This window comes from Microcaecilia unicolor, chromosome 2, assembly GCF_901765095.1.
Source record: "Microcaecilia unicolor chromosome 2, aMicUni1.1, whole genome shotgun sequence".
Lineage (NCBI taxonomy): Eukaryota > Metazoa > Chordata > Amphibia > Gymnophiona > Siphonopidae > Microcaecilia > Microcaecilia unicolor.
The window spans coordinates 480,369,650-480,394,420 of NC_044032.1; the positions used below are offsets into that span (position 1 = coordinate 480,369,650).

A 24,771-nucleotide genomic window follows, 5' to 3' on the forward strand; every position below is an offset into this window, starting at 1 on the left:
GAGGAGTGGCCTAGTGGTTAGGGTGGTGGACTTTGGTCCTGGGGAACTGAGTTCGATTCCCACTTCAGGCACAGGCAGCTCCTTGTGACTCTGGGCAAGTCACTTAACCCTCCATTGCCCCAGGTACAAATAAGTACCTGTATACAATATGTAAGCCGCATTGAGCCTGCCATGAGTGGGAAAGCGCAGGGTAGAAATGTAACAACAACAAAAAAAACATCCTTCAGGATCCGGCAAAGAGAAGCCGTTGCAGCACCCTAGGAGGAGATTCGTATTCCAGGACCTCAAACATCTCAGCTTTGGGCTCATCCTCCATCTCCAAATGAATGGGAATAGAAGCCACCATTTCCTGTACAAACACTGGAAAGGAAAGGCTCTCAGGTAGAGACTTCCTCTTTTCCTCTGGAAGGGAGGAGTCAGATGGGATACCATAGTACTCCTCTCCTCTGAGAAGTACCATGGATCCTCATCGGACTCCCATGAGCGCTCCTCATCAGTGTCAGCAAGAAAGTCTTGATGGGAGGGGCGAGACCGAGCCTGCTTCAATACAGAGGAACCATGTTCCCAAGAGGGGTGTCGAGGTATCGGCTCCATTCTCGACTCCGGCAAAGCTTCCTCCACCGACTTCGAGAGGGTGCCACCATGGGCGGCTGTCGACACAAAAGCCACATGTGACATAGGAGTCGGAGATCTCACTGCAGATTGAGGATCTTGTGGGACAGCAGGAGGCATGGCTGGTCCAAGCACCCCAGATGCTGATGCATACTACTGTAAAAACCCTGCCAATAGCTCAGGGAGCATGACCCACATGTGCTCATCAACAGAGGCCATCGGTAAAGGCTGGGGGTCGGTTGAGAGACTGCTGAACTGCAGGTGTCAAGATGGGTGTCTGGTCCTGGTTGTGTGGAGACCCTGCACAGGAGTCAACGTCAAGGCAGGTGGATACCCATTCGATGCGCATCCACTCCCAGTGTCTCAGCCATATAGACCAATGCACCCAATGCAAGCCCTGACGTCGATGCCAATACCAATGCTTCAGACTGGGCTCGAAAACTTTTCTCTCTTTGAGCCTCTCTGGCCAGCTGGGTTCTTTTCTTCATGCAAAGGCACAGCTGGAAGGGGTATGTGCAGGCCCCAAACACTGAAGACACCAAGAATGAGTGTCTTTGACAGAGATGGCCCTATTGCACTGGGTACAGCGCTTAAAGCCACTGGGAACCTTCGATGAAATGGAAGGGAAAACAGCCATGGTCAAATCAAATGCACAATGGTGACTCAAAAAAAGGGACAAGCACTGAAAAAATAGAGCCCGACCGGAGCTCAGGCCTAAGTGAACCTACCGAGCGTGGTAAAAACAAAGGAAACTTAAAATGGGGAAAAACTCAAACTAAAACAATAAGGGAAGGGAGAGGATAATTTTCTAACAAAAACAAAACAATAAACAGGGTAAAAGACCTCCCGAAAGGAAGGCACAAAATCAAAAAAAGTGCTCATGCACCAGATGATGTGAAGAGTGTGGGACAATCACATTCTCTCTTCACTGTGAATGAGAAGAGACTGATGGTCCTGCGGTTTTAAGGCAGATGTGAACGCACTTGCTTATGCGCAATGGGGATGCTTAAAAAAGGTTATTTGTTAGCTGTTTAAGCTGTGCACCAGGTGACATGGATGAGGTCACCAACATGTGAGAATATGGTCTGCTTGTCCTCGGAGAATGATCATTACAAAACAATTGGAGGTAACCTGCATGGAAAAGTTACTAGTCAAATTGGATGGACTGTCTTAGTCTTTATCTTCTGTGATCTACTATGCTGACATGTAAACCGAAGCTGAAATTACAATGTGATTAACCATGATATATATTTTCAAGTAATATTTTCAAGTGGGAGTACCATATTGACACATTTCACGCTTTATAAATAAAATCATTGCTTAATCAAAATAGTGTCAAAATTGAAAACTGATCTTTGGTTGAACACAAACATATAAAGTAACAATTTGACATGATATGCTGGATATTATTCTTGGATATATCACACTAAGCAATTTATGAGGACGGGTGAAGTTATCAATGGGGCTACCATTTAAGATGTGCTATTTTATGGCTAACCCAGCTATTAGTAACTAGAGGGCCCTTTTACTAAGGTGTGGGAGGGCTAACACGTGGGTAGCATGTGCCAAATTGGCACTACTGCCGGGCTAGCGCGTGCACCTAGCAGTAATTCTGAGTTTGGTGCGCGCAATAGAAAATAATTTTCTATTTTCTACTGCAAGTGACGTTCCCGGCAGTAATCAGCAGTTGGTACGCGCTGCATGGTTACTGCATGGATAGCTCAAGAGCACTTACTGCTAGGTCAATGGGTCGCAATAAGTGCTCAGGCCATAAATAGGTGCGTGCTATTTTTAATTTCAGCGCACGCCCATTTCCTGGCCCATTAAAAAAAACCCTTTTCCCCAGACGTGGTAAAAAAATGGCTAAGCGCATGCTCAAAACACACACCCACACTACCGTAGGCCACTTTTTACCGTGGCTTAGTAAAAGAACTCTTAGGTCTCTCTGCATAGAATGGGGCTGGAGCTAAAACAGCACTAATTAATGGTAAAATAGCAAGTCTTCACTATAGCCCACATTGATAACTTCGCCCCTTAGATGGAAGTCACCGATTTCACAGGAAGCAATGGCCTTCATCTGTCAGAAATCATTTATATTCCTTAGTAGATATGTCCAAAGCATGTAAAAAAACAACAACTTACAATTAACTCATTTTCGCTATATTCTTCCTTTCTGAAGCATAAATTCAGGGTTCTTAAACTACAATATGGTGCTTAATTTAGAAGCACCATTTGTGTTTTAGGTGTACATAAACCAACACTTAAAATGTTTATCTTGAGTTCTAATTTTACAAAGCTGGGATATATATACCTAAAACTGAAGAACGTACAAATGGCAAGAGAGTGTGGTCTGGGCGTGCTTTGGGTGGAACAAGGTAGGCATAAAAAATGAGCATTTATCCTCATTTCAGAAGGGGAATGAACATTTATGTCCTAACAGATCAACAATGGGATTTATACTTGCTACCTAGGACACCTAGGTTTCATAAAGTTATCCTATTAAGCAGCACTGTACTACTGGGATTAGGGGAGGTCATCACTTTAACCCCCCAGTGTTTAATACTCCCCCCTTCCCCCCAAAAGCCAAACTACCAAGGGATATTGGGTTCTGTGACAGCTTCAAGAAAAATAAACATTTGTTTTTAAAATGGCTAAGATAAACATTTTTGTTCAGGCACTGAAATGTTTATGTTGCTATTTCACAATATAAAAGTTTGTGCCCATTCTGACCCATTGTATTTTAGAACAGGCCCTACAACACCAAATCCTGTAACACAATGGTGGAACTTAAAGATGTCCCGACCTGGACATCTCGGTTCTGATTTGAATGTCTCTTCTAAAATGCCACTCTACATGTTCCAATAACTCTTGAGATGGCTTCACTTGGGATATTATATTTGTCTAAATAAATTATCCTATATAATAAAACTCACCTCCAATGTTCGAAACCTGGCTGCCTGTGTCCGTAACTTGGGTCTCCGAAGCCCTATGACGTCACGACGCATTACACGGAAAACCAATCAAGTTGGACTCTGTGTGCGTGCGTCTGACGTCAGACGCACAGCACAAACTGAATGAGTCCAACTTCACTGCGTTTTCCTCCATTGCGCGCCGCCGAGAAGGGGAGACTTCAGCCGGCTGGCGGGGTTAAGGACGGGTCCCCCGCCAGCACAGGTATGCCACAGCGGCTGGGGCGGTTTGGCAGAGGGAACGGGGGCTCCAGACGCTCGCGACAGTGGGGTCCACGGGTCAGGAACTGCGAGAGGGGGGGTCTAAAAATCGATGAGAGGAAGCCATGGAGGTGGGGTCTCAAACTCGGACAGCGGGAGGGAGGGGTCTGGAGCACTGAGGGGGGGGTGGTCTGGAATTCGGATTGAATGAGGGAGAGGGGTCTGCAACTTGGGGGGAGTGATGGGGGGGCTGCAACTGGAGGGGCCAGTGATGGGGGGGTCTGCAACTGGGGAGGGGTCTGGAACTGTGGGGGAAGTGATGGGGGATCTGGAACTTGGGGGGGGATGCTGAGGGGGTCTGGACCTGGTGGGGCGAGTGATGGGGGTCTGGAAATGGGTGGGGGGTCTGAAACTGGAGGGGGGACTGATGGAGGGGTCTGGAACTGGGGGGGGGAGTGATGGATGGGTCTGGAACTGGGGGGGGGGGGGGGGGAGGGAGGAAAACCTTGCTAGCGCCCGTTTCCCATATATGAAAGTAAATTAGCAGATTAAACGTGATCATTTCAATTTTATTATATTATACATTGTGAAAGGCAATAAAAAGATAGGGGAAAACTCTATAATTGGGCACCACAAATTTGGTGCCTAGATGCAGCACACCGAGTGCTAATTCTATAATGGCATCTGGTTGCCCAGATTCCGCTATAGAATACTAAGCATAAGTCAGCATCCACATGTCTAAATGGTGGCACTTTAGCATGTAAGTTACTGTACTCTGTAAGTTACATATGTATATGCTGGACACACCTAAACCCTGCCCATATGCCTCCCCCATGCATACATCATTACATTTAGGCATAAGGGGTCCTTTTACCAAACTGTGCTAAAAAGTGGCTGGCACTACAGCCACTTTTATCATGGCAGTAATATGGCTGTCTTTGGCATATTTTTCTGTAATGGCCATGCACTAATTTCCCCATTAGCGTGTGGCCATTACTGTGAGAGCCCTTACCACCACTTATTTAGGAGATGGTAAGGGCTCCCGTGCTAATCGAGTAGCATGCGGTAATGTGCCCGCTCTATCCGAATAGCACAGGCATGCCGCTCCGTCCATGGGCATGCCTCCAGTGCTGGAAAATTAAAAAAAAATTTCAGTGTGAGATTATCACATCCTTCAGCGCATTCCATGGAAGTGCCTTATTTATTTATTTATTTATTTTATAGTTTCAAAATATATTACAAGCATTTAATCTTGTTCAAGAAAAACAGAGCTCACATGATAAAGGATAAGATACAGAGATACAAATCTCTAAATATCTAAAGAAAGGAAAAAGAAATATGGCTCTTCCTTAGACCACCTTAATATTCTAGTAACGGGGCGTTAGGTAATAAAGGTGGAAATAAAGAAAACGCTATAACATAGAAGGCTTGGTTAACTTCACGTTAGTTTAAACCTTAATCCAGATTTTCTAAAAGATTCAGATATTATCTGGTTACTTTTTTCAATTCTATAAAAGCTTTCAGTTGTTTTGGCTCAAAGAAAACATATTTTTTTATCTAGATAATTTACTAAACATTTACATGGATATGACAATATAAATCTTGCTCCCAACATTCGAGTCTCATCTCTAAGAACCAAAAAAGCTTTTCTTCCATCCTCTGTAGTTTTCACAACATCTGGATAAATCCATATTCTGTCTCCAAGAAAAGTCTTAGTGGAATTTTTAAAGAACAATTTCAAAATTGAATTTACGTCTTGCTCAAAGACTAACGAAACAAGCAATGTTCTTCTCTCAAGAGACTCCATAGCTGATTGTTCAAAAAAAAAAGTGGTAAGATTTTGTAATCCTTGGACTTCCTTCACTTTCTTTCCTCGTTTTAAATCAGGTAAGTAGTATATTTTATTAACCGGAGGAATTAAGTCCGGAGAATACTGAAGGTTATCAACTAAGTATTTTTTAAACATAGTCATCGCGCCCATTTGTACAGCTCTTGGAAAGTTCAACAGTCGTAAATTCAAACGCCTGCAATAATTTTCAAATTGCTCTACCTTACGGTGAATCATCAAATTGTCTTTAATAAGTAAATCTGTTTTTGTTTTTAGAGTAGAGAGATCTTGTTGAACAGCACTTTTATTTTGTTCCGATTCATTTTTAAAGGTCTCTAGTGCAGATGTTAAAGAATCTATTTTACTCACAATTGTGGAAGTTTCTTGAGCCATTTGAGCGACTGTAGCAGACAATGTTTGAATCGCTTTCCAGATAGATTCTAAAGTTACCGCCTCGAGTGCTCTTGGCTCCAAGTTGTTTAAGTCTCCCGCTTTCTCAGTTTGAGCTCCGGGAACTGGATTTCCTATTGCGCCAACTTCGGACGTCTCCAGGAAGTCTATCTCGCTTCTGAGACGTGCGGGGCAAGGCGGGGGATTAATCTCCGGTTAGGATAACGCTGTTTCAGATCCCTGTGAGAAAGACGATCCACCAACGTCTCCCACTGTGGGATTTAGACTCAAACCGGTCTGTCGTGGAGTACTGGTCGCATATCTATCGAGTGTCGTCTGAAGCAGAGCAGTTTCCGAGGTTGTCCCCGATAAACCTTTAACTGCTCCTTTCCGGTTGGTGTGTGGCATTTTTAAACAAGAAAATCTTCTTTAGAAGAATAAGAAAAACCACCAGGGAAAGGTTCAGAAACTCGCAGAGCGTCCACCAGTCAATCCGCCATCTTGACAAGCCCCCCACCATGGAAGTGCCTTTTTAGTGTGTGGTAGGCCCACATTAGGTCTACCGCGCCTTAGTAAAAGGACCCCTAAGCAAATTGCACACTTAGATTAAAGAATACTGCTTAGCACCCAACACAAACATGCATAACTAACAGGCATGCATATATGTGCTAGTATTCTATAACTTACATGCTCACTCAGTGCTAAGTGTAGGCGCAAGGTTACAGAATGAGGGAGATGGAGTTTTATGTAATAAGTCTCAAAATATTTTCTTTTCAAGAACATGCAACATTCAGTCTAGTAAACAAGGAAAATGTCTACTACCTTGCTCGAGTTTTCCCTTCACTAATCTTTATTTGCCTTGCATTCTGCAATGATAAATGCCTATCTCTATTATCGTCACTCTTTTTGCCTCGTTCTCCACCATCCCTTCTTTACCTACCTTAGCTCATTACTTGTTAGCTGCCGCCTCTGCTCAACCTGTTTTGCTTCTCCTCTCTATACCTGTAATACTTTTCTGCTGGACAGGAAAGGTGTTGTAGAACAAAAAGAAATACAAATGTTGGGTCAGAGGTGAAACGCACTATATAGCAGATTTAGGTACATTCAAGTAGCAGTGCCAAGTAAAAGGATAGGGGGATGGCAGCCCAGTAACAAACCCCTGTCTCGTAACTGTATACCCATTAGGTGACCACTGACTTGAGCTCATCACCCACAAAGATTTTAGGGCAAGTAGGAATATCAGGGCTTAGTTCATGCACCCTATTATCCACTGCTGCTTATTCCTAGCTCTGAGTAGAGTAACTTATCTAGTTTTAATTTTTCTTGATATACCGCTTGCAAGCCTGAAAGCTATCAAAGTGGCGTACTTTCAGGTACAATACATATTTTTCTGTCTCTGGAGAGCTCACAATCTGAGTTTGTATCTGAGCAAATGGAGGATTAAGTGACTTGTCAAAGTCTTAGTTGAAAGACACTCACGCCATTCCCCCATGATACTTTGTGGTGCCTAATATTACAAATCCACCAATACCACTCACTGCTGAAGTCCGAGATGCTTTCTTCTCTGTAGAGACTTAGGTTCTGCTGTTGCAGCTATCACCATGTAGCTGCATTTGGTGTGCAGAATCACACACACAGCTCAGCTCACATCTCTGGTATAGGCCGAGTTCTAGTGTGTACCTGATACACTTGTATGGCTAAACAGACACTGCAAAGTTAAGAGATGAATCTGCTTTGATATGAAATGCATCTAATAAATTAATGTAAATAAAACTAGTTTATTATCAATGTTTGGATACAAAGGAATTAATTTACAAATTAAAACTGAACAAGATTTTAAATAGCTTCAACATTTAAAAATACTGCACCTATTATTCAGATCATTTGTAAGTTGCTCATTTTTACATACATTGACAAATACAATTCTTTGACTAATTTTTAATTTCATATAATTTCAACACAGTTTTATATAAATACAACATTAAGCAACAGAATGATTTTGAATGTACTCTGACAAGTTTATGAAATAATCCCAACATTTTATTAACCTGTGATCATCTGTCAAGTGGACATCCCTCTAGAAGTAGTAGATCCTATTAAAAACAAAGAAAAAATCTCACATCACAAACAGTATAGTTGCATTTTTTATAATGTCTTAAGTTTACAATACCGCTTAATCCAAGCAAATGATCCTAGGCAGCTTATAGAGTAGAAGAAATACAAAATGTAAAATATTACATCTTTACATAAAATAAAAAAAAGAAACAATAGATACTGATTAAACTAATCAATATACTACTTCACACTAAAAATTAAAAAATCTACTAGACAAAAGATTTCTCAAATATGTCTTCAACTTTTTCCTAAAAACTTATGAGGAGTAATCCCTGCTGTTGCCAACAGCATCTATTGTATGTCAGCAGCGTCAGAGTAATGAGTGATGTCATCCAATCTTCCACTGTCACCATAAAAAGGACTTTCGAAGAATAAAAAATTGCTAATACTGATGATGGAAAATGGATTCATCTGTCAGCTCTTTCCAATGCATCTAAAGAGTATGCTACAGCAGGAAGAATACTCACTTGGCTAAACCATAAATCCAATCTGAATTTTTAGCATTAAATTTTCTTTTTAAATATAACAGTGAATAAATTTCAGCAGTGGTGTTCAACATTGGGAAAAATTAAACCATAAAATATTTTATGGATAAAAAAGGTTATTTGAACTATAAATGCTCCCTGAAGACAACATCTGCATCTACTGATATTGATGGCTTATAGGACCTTTCACATGCTAACTGGATCCTTTTTGAAGCACCACCAAATAGTAATATGGTCAGGGCCAGCATACCCATTGGACAAGGTGAAGCACTGGCTCAGGGCGCCATTGATAAAAGAAACCAAAATCCCCTAGCCTCTGACATCACCTTGGTGTTCTGTCTGCTGCATTGAGCCCACAGGAAATGTTATCAGAGCAGGCGGTACACACCTTGGCCAAGGAGATAACATTTGTGGCAAAATCCCAAATGAGGAAGACAAATTGCTTAATCTATTGTATTAGCAGAGTATGGATTGTAGTGAGCAAAAGAAAATGGGTCCTCTTTCACATTTCACTTTTATCTGATATACCACATATTTGTACAATCTAAATGGTTTCAAGAGCACTGACGGTAATCAATAGAAATAAAACAAAATAAAACATGGAAAAGAAAATAAGATGATACCTTTTTTATGTCCAATAAAAAAGGTATCATCTTATTTTCTTTTCCATGTTTTATTTCTATTGATTACCTTTAAAAGTGGACTAACATGGCTACCACACCTCTCTACTCAAGAGCACTGAAGAAATGACATAAATGACATCTGATATTGATAGCAGCATTCTGTTTCCTTATGACTGTTCTACTGCAAAGAATGAATTTATGTTTTATAATTTAGACATAGGCAATACAAAGTTGTGAGATCTGAAGATGGGAGTGTTGATGTCTCATTACCACCACAGTATGCAAAGTGAATAGATGGATATGACAAAGGCAAAAAGATTTGGAAACATTGCTATAGCTAATGTTAATTTGTGGAGTTGTGAAATCGTACACTGATGAGAGCAAAGAATTTATTTATATCTATAGATAATAAGGTTTCAATTAAACAAGAGATCAGTCTGATTTTATATTACTCAAATTATGACTTGAGTGGACTGTGCTAAAGCTACAGTACTTGGATTTTATTTTTGTTACATTTGTACCCCACGCTTTCCCACTCATGGCAGGCTCAATGCGGCTTACATGGGGCAATGGAGGGTTAAATGACTTGCCCAGAGTCACAAAGAGCTCCCTGTGCCTGAAGTGGGAATTGAACTCAGTTCCTCAGGACCAAAGTCCACCACCCTAACCACTAGGCCACTCCTCCACTGTATTAGCCCTGTAAAAACAGAGGTTTAACGGTCAGGAGGTTCTACAAAGTTTGACCAGGCCTAAGGAAGATATGGACAATGGGACCGATATACAGACTGCGGGAGTTAGAACGACTACCTCTCGCAGTCAGCGCTGAGCCCGGATATTCAATGTCAGGCTGTTTCCGGTGACCGGCATTGAACATCTGGTTTATTTTTGGTCGATTTAAAGATAACCGGCTACGGTGATATTTGGACTTAGCTGATTATCTTTAAACCGGTCAAAGATATCCCACCTTTTCACGCAGCCAAATATGGCTGCTAAACTGGCTTTAAAAACAGGTGGATAGCCAGTTATACAAATACAATAAATAAATAAATAAATAAATAAATACTACTTTTACTACTATTTAGCATTTTTATAGTGCTACAAGGCGTACGCAGCGCTGCACAAACATAGAAGAAATTCAGGCCCTGCTCAAAGAGCTTACAGTCTAATAGACAAAAAAATAAAGTACGCAAATCAAATCAATTAATGTGTACAGGAAGGAGGAGAGGAGGGTAGGTGGAGGCGAATGGTTACGAGTCAAAAGCAATGTTAAAGAGGTGGGCTTTCAGTCTAGATTTAAAGGTGGCCAAAGATGGGGCAAGACGTAGGGGCTCAGGAAGTTTATTCCAGGTGTAGGGTGCAGCGAGACAGAAGGCGCGAAGTCTGGAGTTGGCAGTAGTGGAGAAGGGAACAGATAAGAAGGATTTATCCATGGAGCAGAGTGTACGGGAAGGGGTGTAGGGAAGGACGAGTGTGGAGAGATACTGGAGAGCAGCAGAGTGAGTACATTTATAGGTTAGTAGAAGAAGTTTGAACAGGATGCGAAAATGGATAGGGAGCCAGTGAAGCGACTTGAGGAGAGGGGTAGTATGAGTAAAGTGACCCTGGCGGAAGACGAGACGGGCAGTAGAGTTTTGAACCGATTGGAGAGGGGAGAGGTGACTAAGTGGGAGGCCAGCAAGAAGCAGATTGCAGTAGTCGAAGCAGATTCTAATACAAAAAAACAAAGATCAATGCTGTATGGAACAGGCTAACAGCAGAAATCCCAATCTTTTTTTGAAAAAACTTATACCACAGCACTCATGATATAGATTTTTAATCTCTTAATGCTTTTTAAAAAAAATTGTTTATTTATATTTTATCATTGAAATACAGTAGGATCTTCCCATATCATTATTGCACATTATAGTAATGTGTAAACTTTGATAACAGCAAACTAAATATGGTACTTGAATATTTCTAACAATACTTTCTACCTGCCTAGTAAGATCTAAATCCCCTACCCTCCTCCCTCCATTCGAGTGGAGGAGTGGCCTAGTGGTTAGGGTGGTGGACTCTGGTCCTGAGGAACTGAGTTCAATTCCCACTTCAGACACAGGCAGCTCCTTGTGACTCTGGGCAAGTCACTTAACCCTCCATTGCCCCATGTAAGCCGCATTGAGCCTGCCATGAGTGGGAAAGCGTGGGGTACAAATGTAACAAAAAAAAAAAAAAAATACCCTTCCCTTGAAATCCCCCCCACCCCAGTGAGAAGCTATACATGTTGAGTGGAGGACCATTTGTTATACAAGTCCCATACTCTTTGGTGTTGGGCTATTTGCCCTTTCCTTATTGCTGTAAGTTTTGACATAATTGTGTTTAGCTTTGCTCGGATATCTTGCAGTCTTGGAAGCAGTGGTTTTTTCCATGCTGCCGCTAGCATCATTTTACTTGCCACCAACACTTGTGTAGCAAACTTATGGATAATCTGCTTGACTCCAGGTGGCTTAAAATGTAAAAGACAACAGTCCATTCTCTTAGGGTATTCAAGTGCTGTCATTGCAAAAATTTCAAGATTTCAGTCCAATAGTCTTGTGCATATTTGCATGTCCACCATATATGAACCATGTCTCCCACTTCACCACACTGTCGCCAACAAAGGGCCGACCCATGTTTATACATCTGCACCAAGCGGCTAGGGGCGTAGTACCAGCTATATAGAATCTTGTGCCCATTTTCCATCATCGCACTTGAAACTGATACCCTAAGCAGAAATTTAATTGCCCGAGCCCATTGAGAAGGTTCAGGTTGAGCCCCTAATGCTACCTCCCATTTCTTCAAATAATATTCTACCGGGTTGCGGGGCGATAGTAACGCTTTATAGATTCTAGATATGCTTCCTCTGCCTCCTCCTCTGCGGAGCCCCTTTTCCAGTAATGTCTCTATCAACCCAAGCTCCCCCCCTGCTCGCCGTTTGATAAAGTCTCATACTTGGTAATACTGAAAAGCCTGCAGAGGGGAGAGCCCATGTTCCCGACCCAGCTCTGAAAAAGAAGAAACTTCTCCCTCCTCACACATCTGACCTAATTCACATAAGCCCATGGCCTCCCACTCACGGTAAGCAGAGTCCAAGAGCCCTGGCCCAAACTGGGGAGCAAATCGCAAAAACATGTTTTTAAAGTATGTGCGCCCTGGGAAAAAGCTCTCTCTAATCCCGATCCAGACTGTTAAGGGCCATTTAAGTAGAGTTGGACTGTTCCTAGCAATTTCTATCAATTTGTGCTTTGGGAGCCAAGGGATAGCTCTATTGGTGCCACCCATCTCTGTTCCAATTGAACCCATGGTTTTCTTGTATCTTGCATCCATATCGCTAAAATTCTCAAGTGGGCTGCCTGATAATAAGCCTGAAAGGAAGGGACCCCCATTCCCCCTTTGTCTTTTGGCTGACACATCACCTCGCTTTGTACTCGGGGTGGCCTTTTTTTCCATATAAAGGAAAATACCTTCCTCTGTAGGCCGCGCAAGAATTCATCTGGTAGAGAAATTGGTAGTGCCATAAAAAGATACAATAACTTTGGAAGGATTATCATTTTTACAGCGCTAATCCTTCCCATCCAGGATATCGTCAGGCCCTCCCATCTCTCTAGTTCCCCAAACAGGGCTTACACTTTATTTGGGAAGTTCCTTTTAAAAATCTCTTCTAGTCTGCGTGGAATATTGACCCCCAAGTACCGGATATATTTAGTTGCTCACCTATATGGGTATTGAGACTTCAGCAGTTCTAGTTGCCCCTCGGGCACATTCACATCTAGTGCCTCTGATTTGTCAAATTTAATTTTCAAACCTGACACCGCTCCGTATGCCCTTATCAGTTCACCTATCATAGGAAAGGCTTTCAGGGGGTCCTTAAGCGTTAACAAAATATCATCAGCAAAAAGAAGAATTTTTGTCTCCAATCCCCCCCATCTTGGACCTCTAATCTCAGGCACTGTTCTAATTTTTATTGCTAATGGTTCCATCACCAATGCAAAGAGCAGCGGGGACAGAGCACAGCCCTGTCTAGTGCCTCTATGCAATAGAAATGGCTGTGACAATGAGCCGTTAACCCGCACCGAGGCCGCAGGGATTTTGTAAATTAGATTCAGCCACTCCGCATTTCTTCCTTGGACGCCCACCCTCTCTAGTACAGCAAAGAGAAACGGCCAGCTAACCCGGTCGAATTCTTTTTCGGCGTCTAGGGACAGAACACACAGCGGGGATCCAGCTAACTGTGCACTATGAATCATTTGCAGTGCTCTCCTTTTATTATCAAAGGTCTGGCGGTCTTGTACAAAGCCAGTCTAATTGTCGTGAACCAGAGTGGGAGATGGTCTTGTAATCTGGTTGCTAATATTTTCGTAAAAATTTTATAATCAACTCCTAATAGTGAAATGGGTCTGTACGAACTACAAACCTGTGGGTCTTTGCCAGGTTTGGGAATAACTGTCATAGTTGCTAGGTTCCATGTCAGCGGGAGACCCGTTCCCGCCTCCAGGGAATTGAAAACCTTTAATAAGAGCGGAGCCAGCAGTTTTCCAAAGATTTTATAAAATTTGTTTGTATAACCATCTGGGCCTGGGGCTCTATTAGGGGCTAAGTTTTTGATGGACTGTTCTATCTCCTCTAGCGTTATGGGGCCTGACAGTACCTGCTCTGCTTCTCCAGATAGCCTAGGAAGCTCAATGTCTTCTAAGTATAATGTTATATCCTCTTGGCTAGGAACGGACTCTGGAGTATATAATTGTTCATAGTATTCCCTAAAAGCGGCTTCTAAGTATTGGGGGTCAGAGTGTAGTTCCCTCTTATCATCCCGTATTCCCCCAATCCCATTTCTATTTATCTGCTGCTTTAACTTATATGCTAGTAATCGACTGGCCTTATTGCCAAACTCAAAATTGGCCTGGTGCACCTTTTCCAACTTTTCTGAGAGGTCTGGTAATTCAAGAGCATGTAATTTATTCCGCAGCTCTTGGGCTTGAGCCTGCAGATCGGATCCTGCCGAGCTGACTTTCTGGTGCTGCCTTTGTTCAATTTCTGCCAGCTGCCTACGCAGCTCATTTTCCTGAGCCGAGCGCAACTTCCAGACTTGTGATCTAAGGGCTATGAAGTGTTCCCTTACTACTGCTTTAAGACCCTCCCATAAAGTGATGGGGGTGACCTGCTCACTCTCCAGTTTCTGTGCCTCAACTCTTCCCCTCTCTGACCATCATCTGATAACTTTCACACTTAAACACCCTCCTCCCCAGTCCGGTCCAATCTTAACCAATACATTTAGGAATCTTCAGGCTATTGACTCTTCTACTCTGTCCTCCAATGTTTCAAATCTCTTCTCTACCACTATGTTATCCAAGTCTGTCAATGAGGCTGTCTCTTCCTATAATACTATTCTCTCCTCTGCTCTGGATACTCTCGCTCCTCTCATTCCCCGTTCTGTAAAACATACCAAACCCCAACCTTGGCTGAGCTGTAGAATCCGCTACCTACGTTCCTGTGCCCGCTCTGCTGAACGCCTTTGGCTGAAATCCCGTGCCTATGCCAGTGGCGTAGCCAGACAGCCAATTTTGGGTGGGCCTGAGCCTAAAGTGGGTGGGCACAAAATTATCTCTGCCCTGCCATACCTCCACCTCAAAATATAAATACTTTAGCTAATGAGGATCCTCAAGCTCTGTTAGCTGAAGACTTTCTCCGAAGGCAATTAATACCAATCAGTCCACCACTTTTCTCTCTTCCCCGCCTCCAGTCCCCGGTCTGGCACCTCCCTAGCTCCACCCCATTGACAATTAATACCTTTAATTAAATTTACATATTAGATATGTATCAAATGTCAAAGAATTTTAGATATTAGATATGTGTCATATGTCAAAGAATAAAGTGGTTGCTCAAAGCATATACTAACCACAATCGCTCAACTGCAAAACACTATGCACAAATTTGTGCAAAAACACACTCAGAACCTTACTGTATCATAAATATTACACTGGGCAGACCCTAATACACCAATATACCGATACGGAAAATGCAGACCGTCAACAATATGAAACAAGGGATCATATCACAATTCTCATGTAGAGCCACTAAACACCTTTTTAGGGTGGATAGTGTTCACAATGAGCTCCTTTTATTAACGACCCTATATAGATCCTTCAAGAGGTAGTGTGTCATGATTTAGGCTCTACACCATTTCTGATGTTTTCATGCCACCTCAGTAAGGCCAACACACAATCTCTCCACTGCAAAACACTATACACAAACTTGTGCGAAAACACACTCATAACCTTACCAAACCATAACAGCACTAATTCCAAGGACAGGACGAGCTACAACCTTATGCGTGGAAAGGCAGCACTACAATTACACCGGGCTCTAAAACACCAGTACACAACCTAGTGAAACAAAAAACAAAACAAAACAAAAAAGGCTGCAAATACTACATGCTAGCAGAATACTGCACCTTGATCAAACATGAAAAACACGACACAACAGTGTAGCGCTCTAGAAATGTTAAATAGTAGTAGTAGTAGTAGTAATAATATGAAGGCAAATTCCTGAACTGGAAAGTTACCTCAAGAAGTCAGACTCAGCATGCAGCAATACTAGAAAAATTGAAACTTACATGCAAAATATCACAGATGCACATTTCCAAAAGCTGACATATTCCAATTAATAAATTCTGAATTAAAAAATGTTTTCTACCTTTGTTGTCTGATCATTTAGTTTTTCTATTCGCTTTGGTCCCAGTGTCTTCTGTTTTATGCAGTGTCTTCTTTCTATTTGATATTTTTTCACTCACCATGTCCACCATCCTCCTGTGTCCTTATGTTCTCTCCCCCTGCCCTCCCCTCTCCTCATCCATGTCCAGCAGTTTCCTCTCTCCCCTCCATCCATCCATCCATCCATGTCCTGATGTCCAGCAATTTCCTGTCTCCCCTCCCGCGATCTGTTCTCTCCCCACCCCCGCCCTCCTCTTCATGTCCAGCGATCTGTTCTCTCCCTCTCCCTCCCCCTGCCGTGATGGCCAGCGATTCTCCCTGCCCTCCCTCAGCTCCCCAACAGCCCTCCGAGTCCTCTCCGTTCCCCCTTCCCCTCCCATCCATGGTCAGCGATTCTCCCTGCCCTCCCTCACCTCCCCAACAGACCTCCGAGTCCTCTCCGTTCCCCCCTTCCCCTCCCATCCATGGTCAGCGATTCTCCCTGCCCTCCCTCACCTCCCCAACAGACCTCCGAGTCCTCTCCGTTCCCCCCTCCCCTCCCATCCATGGTCAGCGAATCTCCCTGCCCTCCCTCACCTCCCCAACAGCCCACCGAGTCCTCTCCGTTCCCCCCTCCCCTCCCATCCATGGTAAGCGATTCTCCCTGCCCTCCCTCACCTCCCCAACAGCCCGAGTCCTTTCCATCCACCCCCCCCCCCGCGTGCACACGAGTGTGTTGAACCTGTCCTTTTTCTTTCAGTAGCAGCGAGCGACGTGAAGGCACTGCAAGATGGCCAGCTTCAAGTTCTCCCTTCCCTGTCTTCACACAGTGTCCGACCCGCCTTTGCGGAAACAGGAAATACGTCATCGTAAAGGCGGGACGGACACTGTGTGAAGAGGAAAGGCCGCCGAGAACTTGAAGCAGTGTCTTCACGTCGCTCGCTGCTACTGAAAAGAAAAAGGACAGGTTCAACGCTCTTGCGTGGAGGGGGGGAACAGAATGGAGGAGGAGCGGAGTCGGGCCGAGGGAGGGAAGGAGGCGCGCCATGCGGGGCCTCTTAGAGCGCGAGGCCCTGTCACCCGCACCGCCCTAAGACCGGCTCGACTCGGGGTGCACCATTCCTGGGCGGGCCTTGGGGTTAAATGGGTGGGCCTGGGCCCACCCAGGCCCACCCGTGGCTACGCCCCTGGCCTATGCTGACTTCATACATTTCAAATTCTTGCTGACCTCCTTCCAGTCTGCTCTTTGTCTTGCCAAACAGGACTACTACATCCAATTGACAAATTCTCTTGGCTCAAACCCTCGTCATCTCTTTGCCACACTGAACTCTCTCCTCAAAGTGCCTTCACCTCCAACCCCCCCCTTCACTTTCCCCCCAGACTCTGGCTGAGTTCTTTCATGATAAGGTTCACAAGATTAAACTTGAATTCTCAACCAGGTCACCTCCACCTCTCCTTCCCTTAGTCCATTCTCACAACCCTCCAACCCCTGCCTCCTTTTCTGAAATCACTGAAGAGAAACTACACATCTTCTTTCCTCCTCGAAACTAACTACCTGTTCCTCTGATCCTATTCCCACCCATCTACTTAACACTATCTCTCCTACTGTCATCCCGTTTATCTGTCATATCCTCAATCTTTCACTGTCCACTGCAACTGTTCCTGATGCCTTCAAACATGCCATAGTCACACCACTCCTTAAAAAAACCTTCATTGGACCCTACCTGTCCTTCCAACTATCGTCCCATCACCCTCCTCCCTTTCCTATCCAAGATACTTTAACGTGCTGTTCACCGCCATTGCCTTGACTTTCTTTCATCTCAAGTTATTCTTGATCCACTTCAATCTGGCTTCCGCCCCCTTCATTCAACTGAAACAGCGCTTGCTAAAGTCTCCAATGATCTGTTCCTGGCCAGATCCAAAGGTCTCTATTCTATCCTCATCCTTCTCGATCTATCTGCTGCTTTTGACACTGTTGATCACAGCCTACTCCTTGATACGCTGTCCTCACTTGGATTTCAGGGCTCTGTTCTTCCCTGGTTTTCTTCTTATCTCTCCCAGCGTACCTTTAGTGTATACTCTAGTGGATCCTCTTCTACTTCTATCCCACTGTCAGTTGGTGTACCTCAGGGATCTGTCCTGGGACCTCTTCTTTTCTCCATCTATACTTCTTCCCTTGGTACTCTGATCTCATCCCATGGTTTTTAGTATCATCTTTACGCTGATGACTCCCAGATCTACCTCTCCACACCAGAAATCTCAGTCAAAATCCAGGCCAAAGTATCAGCCTGCCTGTCTGATATTGCTGCCTGGATGTCTCAGCGTCATCTGAAACTAAACATGACCAAGACTGAGCTTCTTATCTTTCCCCCTAAACCAACCTCTCCTCCTCCCCCATTCTCTATTTCTGTGGATAACACTCCCATCCTTCCTGTCTCATCAACTCGTAACCTTGGGGTCATCTTCGACTCCTCCCTCTCTTTCTCTGCACATATTCAACAGACTGCTAAAACCTGTCGTTTCTTTCTCTATAATATCACCAAAATTCGCCCTTTCCTTTCTGAGCACACTACCAGAACCCTCATCCACACTCTTATCACCTCTCGCTTAGACTATTGCAACTTGCTTCTAACAGGTCTCCCACTTAGCCATCTCTCTCCTCTTCAATCTGTTCAAAATTCTGCTGCACGACTAATATTCCACCAGTGTCGTTATGCTCATATTAGCCCTCTCCTCAAGTCACTTCACTGGCTTCCTATCCATTTCCGCATACAGTTCAAACTCCTCTTATTGACCTGTAAGTGCATTCACTCTGCAGCTCCTCAGTACCTCTCCACTCTCATCTCTCCCTACATTCCTCCCCGGGAACTCTGTTCACTGGTTAAATCTCTCTTATCTGCATCCTTCTCCTCCACTGCTAACTCCAGACTCCGTTCCTTTTATCTTGCTGCACCTTATGCCTGGAATAGACTTCCTGAGCCGGTACGTCAAGCTCCATCTCTGGCTGTCTTCAAATCTAAGCTAAAAGCTCACCTTTTTGATGCTGCTTTTAACTCCTAACTCTTGTTCACTTGTTCAGAACCCTTATTTTATCATCCTCACTTTAATATTCCCTTATCTCTTGTTTGTCCTGTTTGTCTGTCCTAATTAGATTGCAAGCTCTGTTGAGCAGGGACTGTCTCTACATGTTCAAGTGTACAGCGCTGCGTACGTCTAGTAGCGCTATAGAAATTATAAGTAGTAGTAGCAGTAGTAGACCTCTCCATTGTCATTGAAGTGAATATACTCTTTAATATGCTGCTCCATCCTAAGTTGACTGGGTCAGCTAATAACGCGTCATCTAGTCGCCATGCACGTGCCTTCCTACGCGTGTGCTGACCCGTAGGTGTAGCATCACTGGGGAGTGGTCCGACCACGTACGAAGAAGGATCTGGTGTGATTCTACCCAGCCCAGAAATGAGGGGTCTCCCAACCACAAATCAATTCTAGAGGATGATTGATGTACTGGGTGGGGTTATCTCTTCGCCATAGACCTATCAGTTGCCAAAGTGTTGTGAGGTCCTGGAGTTTACGCCTACCTTGTCTCGAGTAGCATGTGTTAGGCGTTGAGTTATCTATCTGCGGATACATGGTGAGGTTAAAATCACCTCCTATCAATAGGGAGCCTTCAACATTTTTAGTAAGTAATTCATCTATTTCAAAAAGAAGTCCCCCTGATTAGTGTTTGGTCCATATATATTCATTACTGTATAGGGTTTTCCCGCCAATGTTAAGATTATTAGCAAGTATCTTCCTCTTTTGTCTCTTATGATTTTCTTTATGTCCCAGGGTTTGGAGCCATTAAGTGCTATTAAGACCCCCCTGCTTTAGGTGTTATCAGTATTAGACACAAAATAAATACTTGGATAATGTCTATGCTGACATAATCTCTCATGCCTTGGTTGTAAGTGGGTTCCTTGCACTAGCGCAATATCTATATGAAGCCTAAGCAACTCTCGAAACAGGAACTGTCTCTTTCTAGGAATGTTTAGCCCTCTAACATTCAGAGTTAACAATTTTATATCAGTCATCTTGGGATAATTCTATTGCCCTGGTCCCCCTTTTCCGCTATTATCTTCCCTTCCCAACTCTGGTCCTGATTCCCCCACCCGGGTTTTAGTTTCTTAACTTTGCAACTTCTCTGTCCTCCCCGCCCTATGTCCCCAACCCTCTGCCCTCCCCTAGTCCCCCTCATCTTTTTGTGACACGCCGTGTTTTAACATTGAGTGCCTAATGGTGAAGGAAGGAACAATTATCCCTCTTATAACTCACCCCACAGAAACCTCTCAGGTCAAACGTTTTTGAACAACATCTCTAATATAGAAAGCCAAGTCCACAGACTAAAGCCGTGTCATACTTCTATCTCTTAAGTCGCCATTGTTTCTGGTGACTTGATTAAGACTTTTCAGGTGATCCGGACTCCTGATTGTTGCCTTTGAAGCCTACGCGGGCCCTTTCCCACTGTCTGCCACTTCGGTGAAGGGGCTCGTGGTGTGTTCTTCTTCCCCGGTCCGGTCTCCTCCTGGTCTTGTCCTAACCTGGTTTCTGGGCAGGCTTCATATGCCTCCGCTAAAGATTTCACCTGGTACATTTTTCCCTCTTTGTAAAAGGCCAAAGCGAAGGGGTGCCGCCATTGATACTGGATTTTGAGCTCTCTCAGGTGCCTTGTAAAAGATCTTAGTTCTCCTCTACGTTTTAGGGTCGCTGTGGCCAGATCTTGGTATATTTCAATTGCATATGAGTCCCATGTAAAACCAGGATTTTGGCGCGCTGTTCTCAGGACCAATTCCTTGAGTTTAAAGTTAGTAAAGCAAGCTATTATGTCCTTAGGTTTGTTGTTTGGCGTGGAGCCCAACTCTCTGTGCGCTCTTTCTATTTGTATAGTCTCACTCTGCACTTTATCACCATTCATTGAGAGCAGTTCACTAACCAGTTTTTGGACCACCTACTCACTGTCTTGGTATGCTGAAGTTTCCGGGAGACCCCAGAATCGCAAGTTATTGCGGCGGCCTCGATTTTCTAAGTCCTCTATTTTATCAAGTAGGCCTTGCTGCTCGCCGTGCTTTCCTCTACTTGCTGATGCAGGTCTCCAGCATCTCGCTATGCACCTCCACATGCGATTCCATCTCTTCAAGTCTATTGCCCAGCTCTCCGATCTCCCCCCACAGGTCCGATCCTAATGTTGCCACCTCAGTGCGGAGGACCTTTAAGTCGGAACTGATCTCCTGCAGCCATTTTTGTAGATTTGCGGGGAGCTCCTTTTCAGGTCCCTCTAATGTTTGTGGTGTCATCGAGGGCTCCGCCTGGTGCGTGCCCACCGGTTCTTTAGTTGTGCGGGCCTCCGCCATTTTGTTTCCTCTGAGCAGCGCTCCTCTGGGGAAGGCAAAGCAAGAGAGATCTACTGCCGCTGCTTTTCCGCTCTTCTCTGCCATGGTCCGGAACGAGCCTGCTGACATCTGCTCGTGGTTTTCCCTCTGCTCTCACGCTGGGCTTATTTTTATCGCTCTTTGATTCTGTGGGGGAGCGGGAGCTCTATCTCTAAGCAGCCATGCTGCTCAATGACGTCACTTCCTCTCCATCTCTTAATGCTTTTATATAATTTTTTGAAAGAGTACCCTCAGAAAAGTTCACCTATTTTAAGGCAATATCATTAGTTTTGCCCGGTGGCATAGTACGTCTTTCATAGGGTTAACTCTTAATCACGAGTGTAAGTGCTATTGCCTGAATCAAAAAGTGCTCACAAATTATATAGTGTTCAAAAATGAAAAACGTGCACTTATCTTTCAATGTTTTTTTCAAATTGTTTGAAGAAATATTCCACTTGCTCATATAATATACGGCTTGCTTGTCCAGCTTACTTCCCTGTCACACAATGTGCGACTGCCCCATCGGCTTCTCCTGATGATGCCCAATTTCCTCAGGGACTTGGGTTAAAGCCGTCTTTTGCATCCTCTTAAGCCTGATGCTTTGGACTGCACCATAGTCGCCTTCCTCATACACTGCCAGCACTTGGAGACATATCCTCAGTGCGAGAGGATAGTACATCCCCTGGTGGGCAGGTCCTTCCTACTTCACCAGGGTGATGCTCTCCTTCTAGGAGACCTCCCTCCTCCAAGGTAGCACAAGGGCTACCAGACTGGAGGTGGGACTTCTCTACAACATCCCTGTAGGTCTCCTCTATGTACCTCTCTGTCTCCCTCAGCTCCACCAAGCCTGCTACTCTAGCCTCAAGAGAACGGACACGTTCTCTAAGAGCTAGGAGCTCTTTGCATCGAGCACACACATATGACATCTCACCAACTGGGAGATAATCATACATGCGACACTCAACGCAAAAAACTGGATAGCACCCCTCTCGCTGCTGGACTGCTGACTCCATCTTAGTGTTTTTGAGTTTTTCAATAATTTAAAACTTGCTACAGTAATAAGGATATTAGCCTAATATAAAAGTGTCTTTTAGTTTATATAGTATGATTTATTTAGTGTTTCCTTCTTACATGGTAATGAAATGTATTTAAAACTCTGTAAGAGCACGCCTTGCTTGTTACCCTAATTACAATAACTGACTATAATTGAAGAGTTGTCCTGGGGTGGGAAGACTAAACTAGATCCTGCAGTGCTTGTTAGATTCTATCTGTTAATGCCGTGGTACAAAGCTTTTAAAACTAAGTGGAAAAGACTATGGCGATTAGTTGTTAAAATTTGCTTTTTATATTTTTATTTTGCCTAACACTAACCTACAGTTCCTCCTTTAAACCCCAATCTTTAAGTTCTCAAAGCACAAAGCAAAGTAGCGTTCACTTACCAGAGAAATGTCCTCTTCTCTCAGAACTTCTCAGAAAGAAAGTTCAGTGGGACCTTTCTTCTTTATATAGTTTTGAATCTAAGGGGCCTCTTTTAAACAGGCTCTTTGTAGCTGACTCAGCAACCTATGCAAGTATTCTACTTCCCCACACCTTAGTTAACACTTAATTGAGGTCGCTGGATGAGCTACCTCTCCAGCAGTCAAGGAACAGAAAATAACTGCCTTTTAGGACAATTGACACTTAATTGAGGTCGCTGGATAAGCTACCTCTCCAGCAGCCAAGGAACAGAAAATAACTGCCTTTTAGAACAAGAGTTTTTGGCTGTTTAGTTTCTACTTCCACTACTGGAATCATAATTATTACAGTTGTTTGGGTCTTGCCATGTCTGAGTAAATGGAACTTACTCAGATGTGGCAAGACCCGACCAATGCAACAATCGTGATATGTTGGGTATGCTGAGTCCTTCATCCTGCTTTCTCTAGGCGTGAAAGTCTCCCAGCCTCAGAAAAACAGCAAGAAGTTTTGGCAGCCCCTATCTGTAACCTACCACTGAGAGGTAATTTGAGGAACCACTTAGCCTCTCTTTCTGTTTCTCTGGGGGTGGAAGGTGATATGTCGAGCCACTGTCTTGTTCTGGGGATGCTGAAGATGTGGGGAAAGACAGGGGCACAGAGAAGATAAATAGATTGGACATGGAGAGAGAAGAATTGTCAAATGGACAAGAAACCCTGGCATAAAATATAACACATAATGCTAACTGTGCTGATTTTCTAAGCACAGAATGCTAAAAGAGATAACAGGCCACATTTTGCTGTGCAGGGCCGGTCTTAGGCCGAGGCGACCGAGGCGGCCGCATAGGGCCCCGCGGCGCGCCTCAGCTCTGCCTCGCTGCCGGACTGCCGCTGCTCGCCCGCCCTCCACCCATGTCAAACGACGGGACTCTCCGCGTTCCCCTGCTTACCCTCCCTCCAGGCACCTGAGCCCCCTTCCCGTCCGAGCCCCCCCCCCCCCCCACCAAACGACCCTCTTCTGCCACCCGACCCGGCCGGCATCTCACCTGACCCCATTTAAAAAAAAATCTTCAAGCGGCGCTGCCTGCGTCTGACTAGAAGAAGAAAAACCGCTTCGATGTTCTTCCATTGGCCGGCCTTCCCTCATGTCCCGCCCTCTGATGTAACTTCCGCAAGGGTGGGACATGAGAGAAGGCCGGCCAATGGACGAACTGCGAAGCGGTTTTTCTTCTTCTAGTCAGACGAAGGCATCGCCGCTTGAAGATTTTTTTAAAAATGTTGGGTCAGGTGAGGTGCCGGCCGGGTCGGGTGGCAGAAGAGGGTCGTTTGGCGGGTCGGGGAGGGGGGGGGGGCTCGGACGGGAGGGTGGCTCAGGTGCCTGGAGGGGGAGCAGGGAAACGAGGAGAGTCGCGTGCTGGACATGGGTGGAGGGCATGGGAGACGGGGGGGGGGGGGGTTACTGGACATGGGTGTATGGCAGGGGAGGGGGGGTTTGGACATAGGTGGATGGCAGTTGGCAGGGGAGGGTAGGGAGGACAGGAGGGTCGCTGGACATGGGTGGATGGCAGGGGAGGGGGGGTTTGGACATAGGTGGATGGCAGGGGGGACAGGAGGGTCACTGGACATGGTTGGATGGAGGGGAGGGGGTTTCTGGACATAGGTGGACGGCAGGAACGGGCAGGGAGGACAGGAGGGTCGCTGGACATGGGTGGAGGGCAGGGGAGGGGGGTTTCTGGACATAGGTGGATGGCAGAGGGGACGGGGGGTTGCTGGACATAGATGGATGGCAGGGGGGACAGGAGGGTTGCTGGACATGGGTGCATGGAGGAGAGAGAAGAAATGCTGGACATAGATGGAGGCGAGGGAAGAGTGAGGAAAGCGATGAGGTGAGGGAAAAGGAAGAGAGGAGAAAAAGTGCACATGGATATAGAAAATAGGCAGAAGCTGGATCCACTGGACAGTCAAGTCTGCAGAAGACCCAGCTTTTA

The 24,771-nt window shown here is 44.7% G+C and overlaps 1 protein-coding gene across 1 annotated transcript in view; it reads right to left on the reverse strand.

Annotated features, from left to right (window-relative positions):
* Positions 1 to 7,900: 7,900 nt before the first annotated feature.
* RNF212 (ring finger protein 212) overlaps positions 7,901 to 24,771 on the reverse strand; it is a 548,782-nt gene continuing 531,911 nt past the window's right edge. Inside the window, exon 13 of the mRNA XM_030191071.1 lies at positions 7,901 to 8,093. Coding sequence (XP_030046931.1) covers positions 8,062 to 8,093 — 32 coding nt within the window. The 3' untranslated portion in view covers positions 7,901 to 8,061. The remainder of the gene's footprint in view (positions 8,094 to 24,771) is intronic.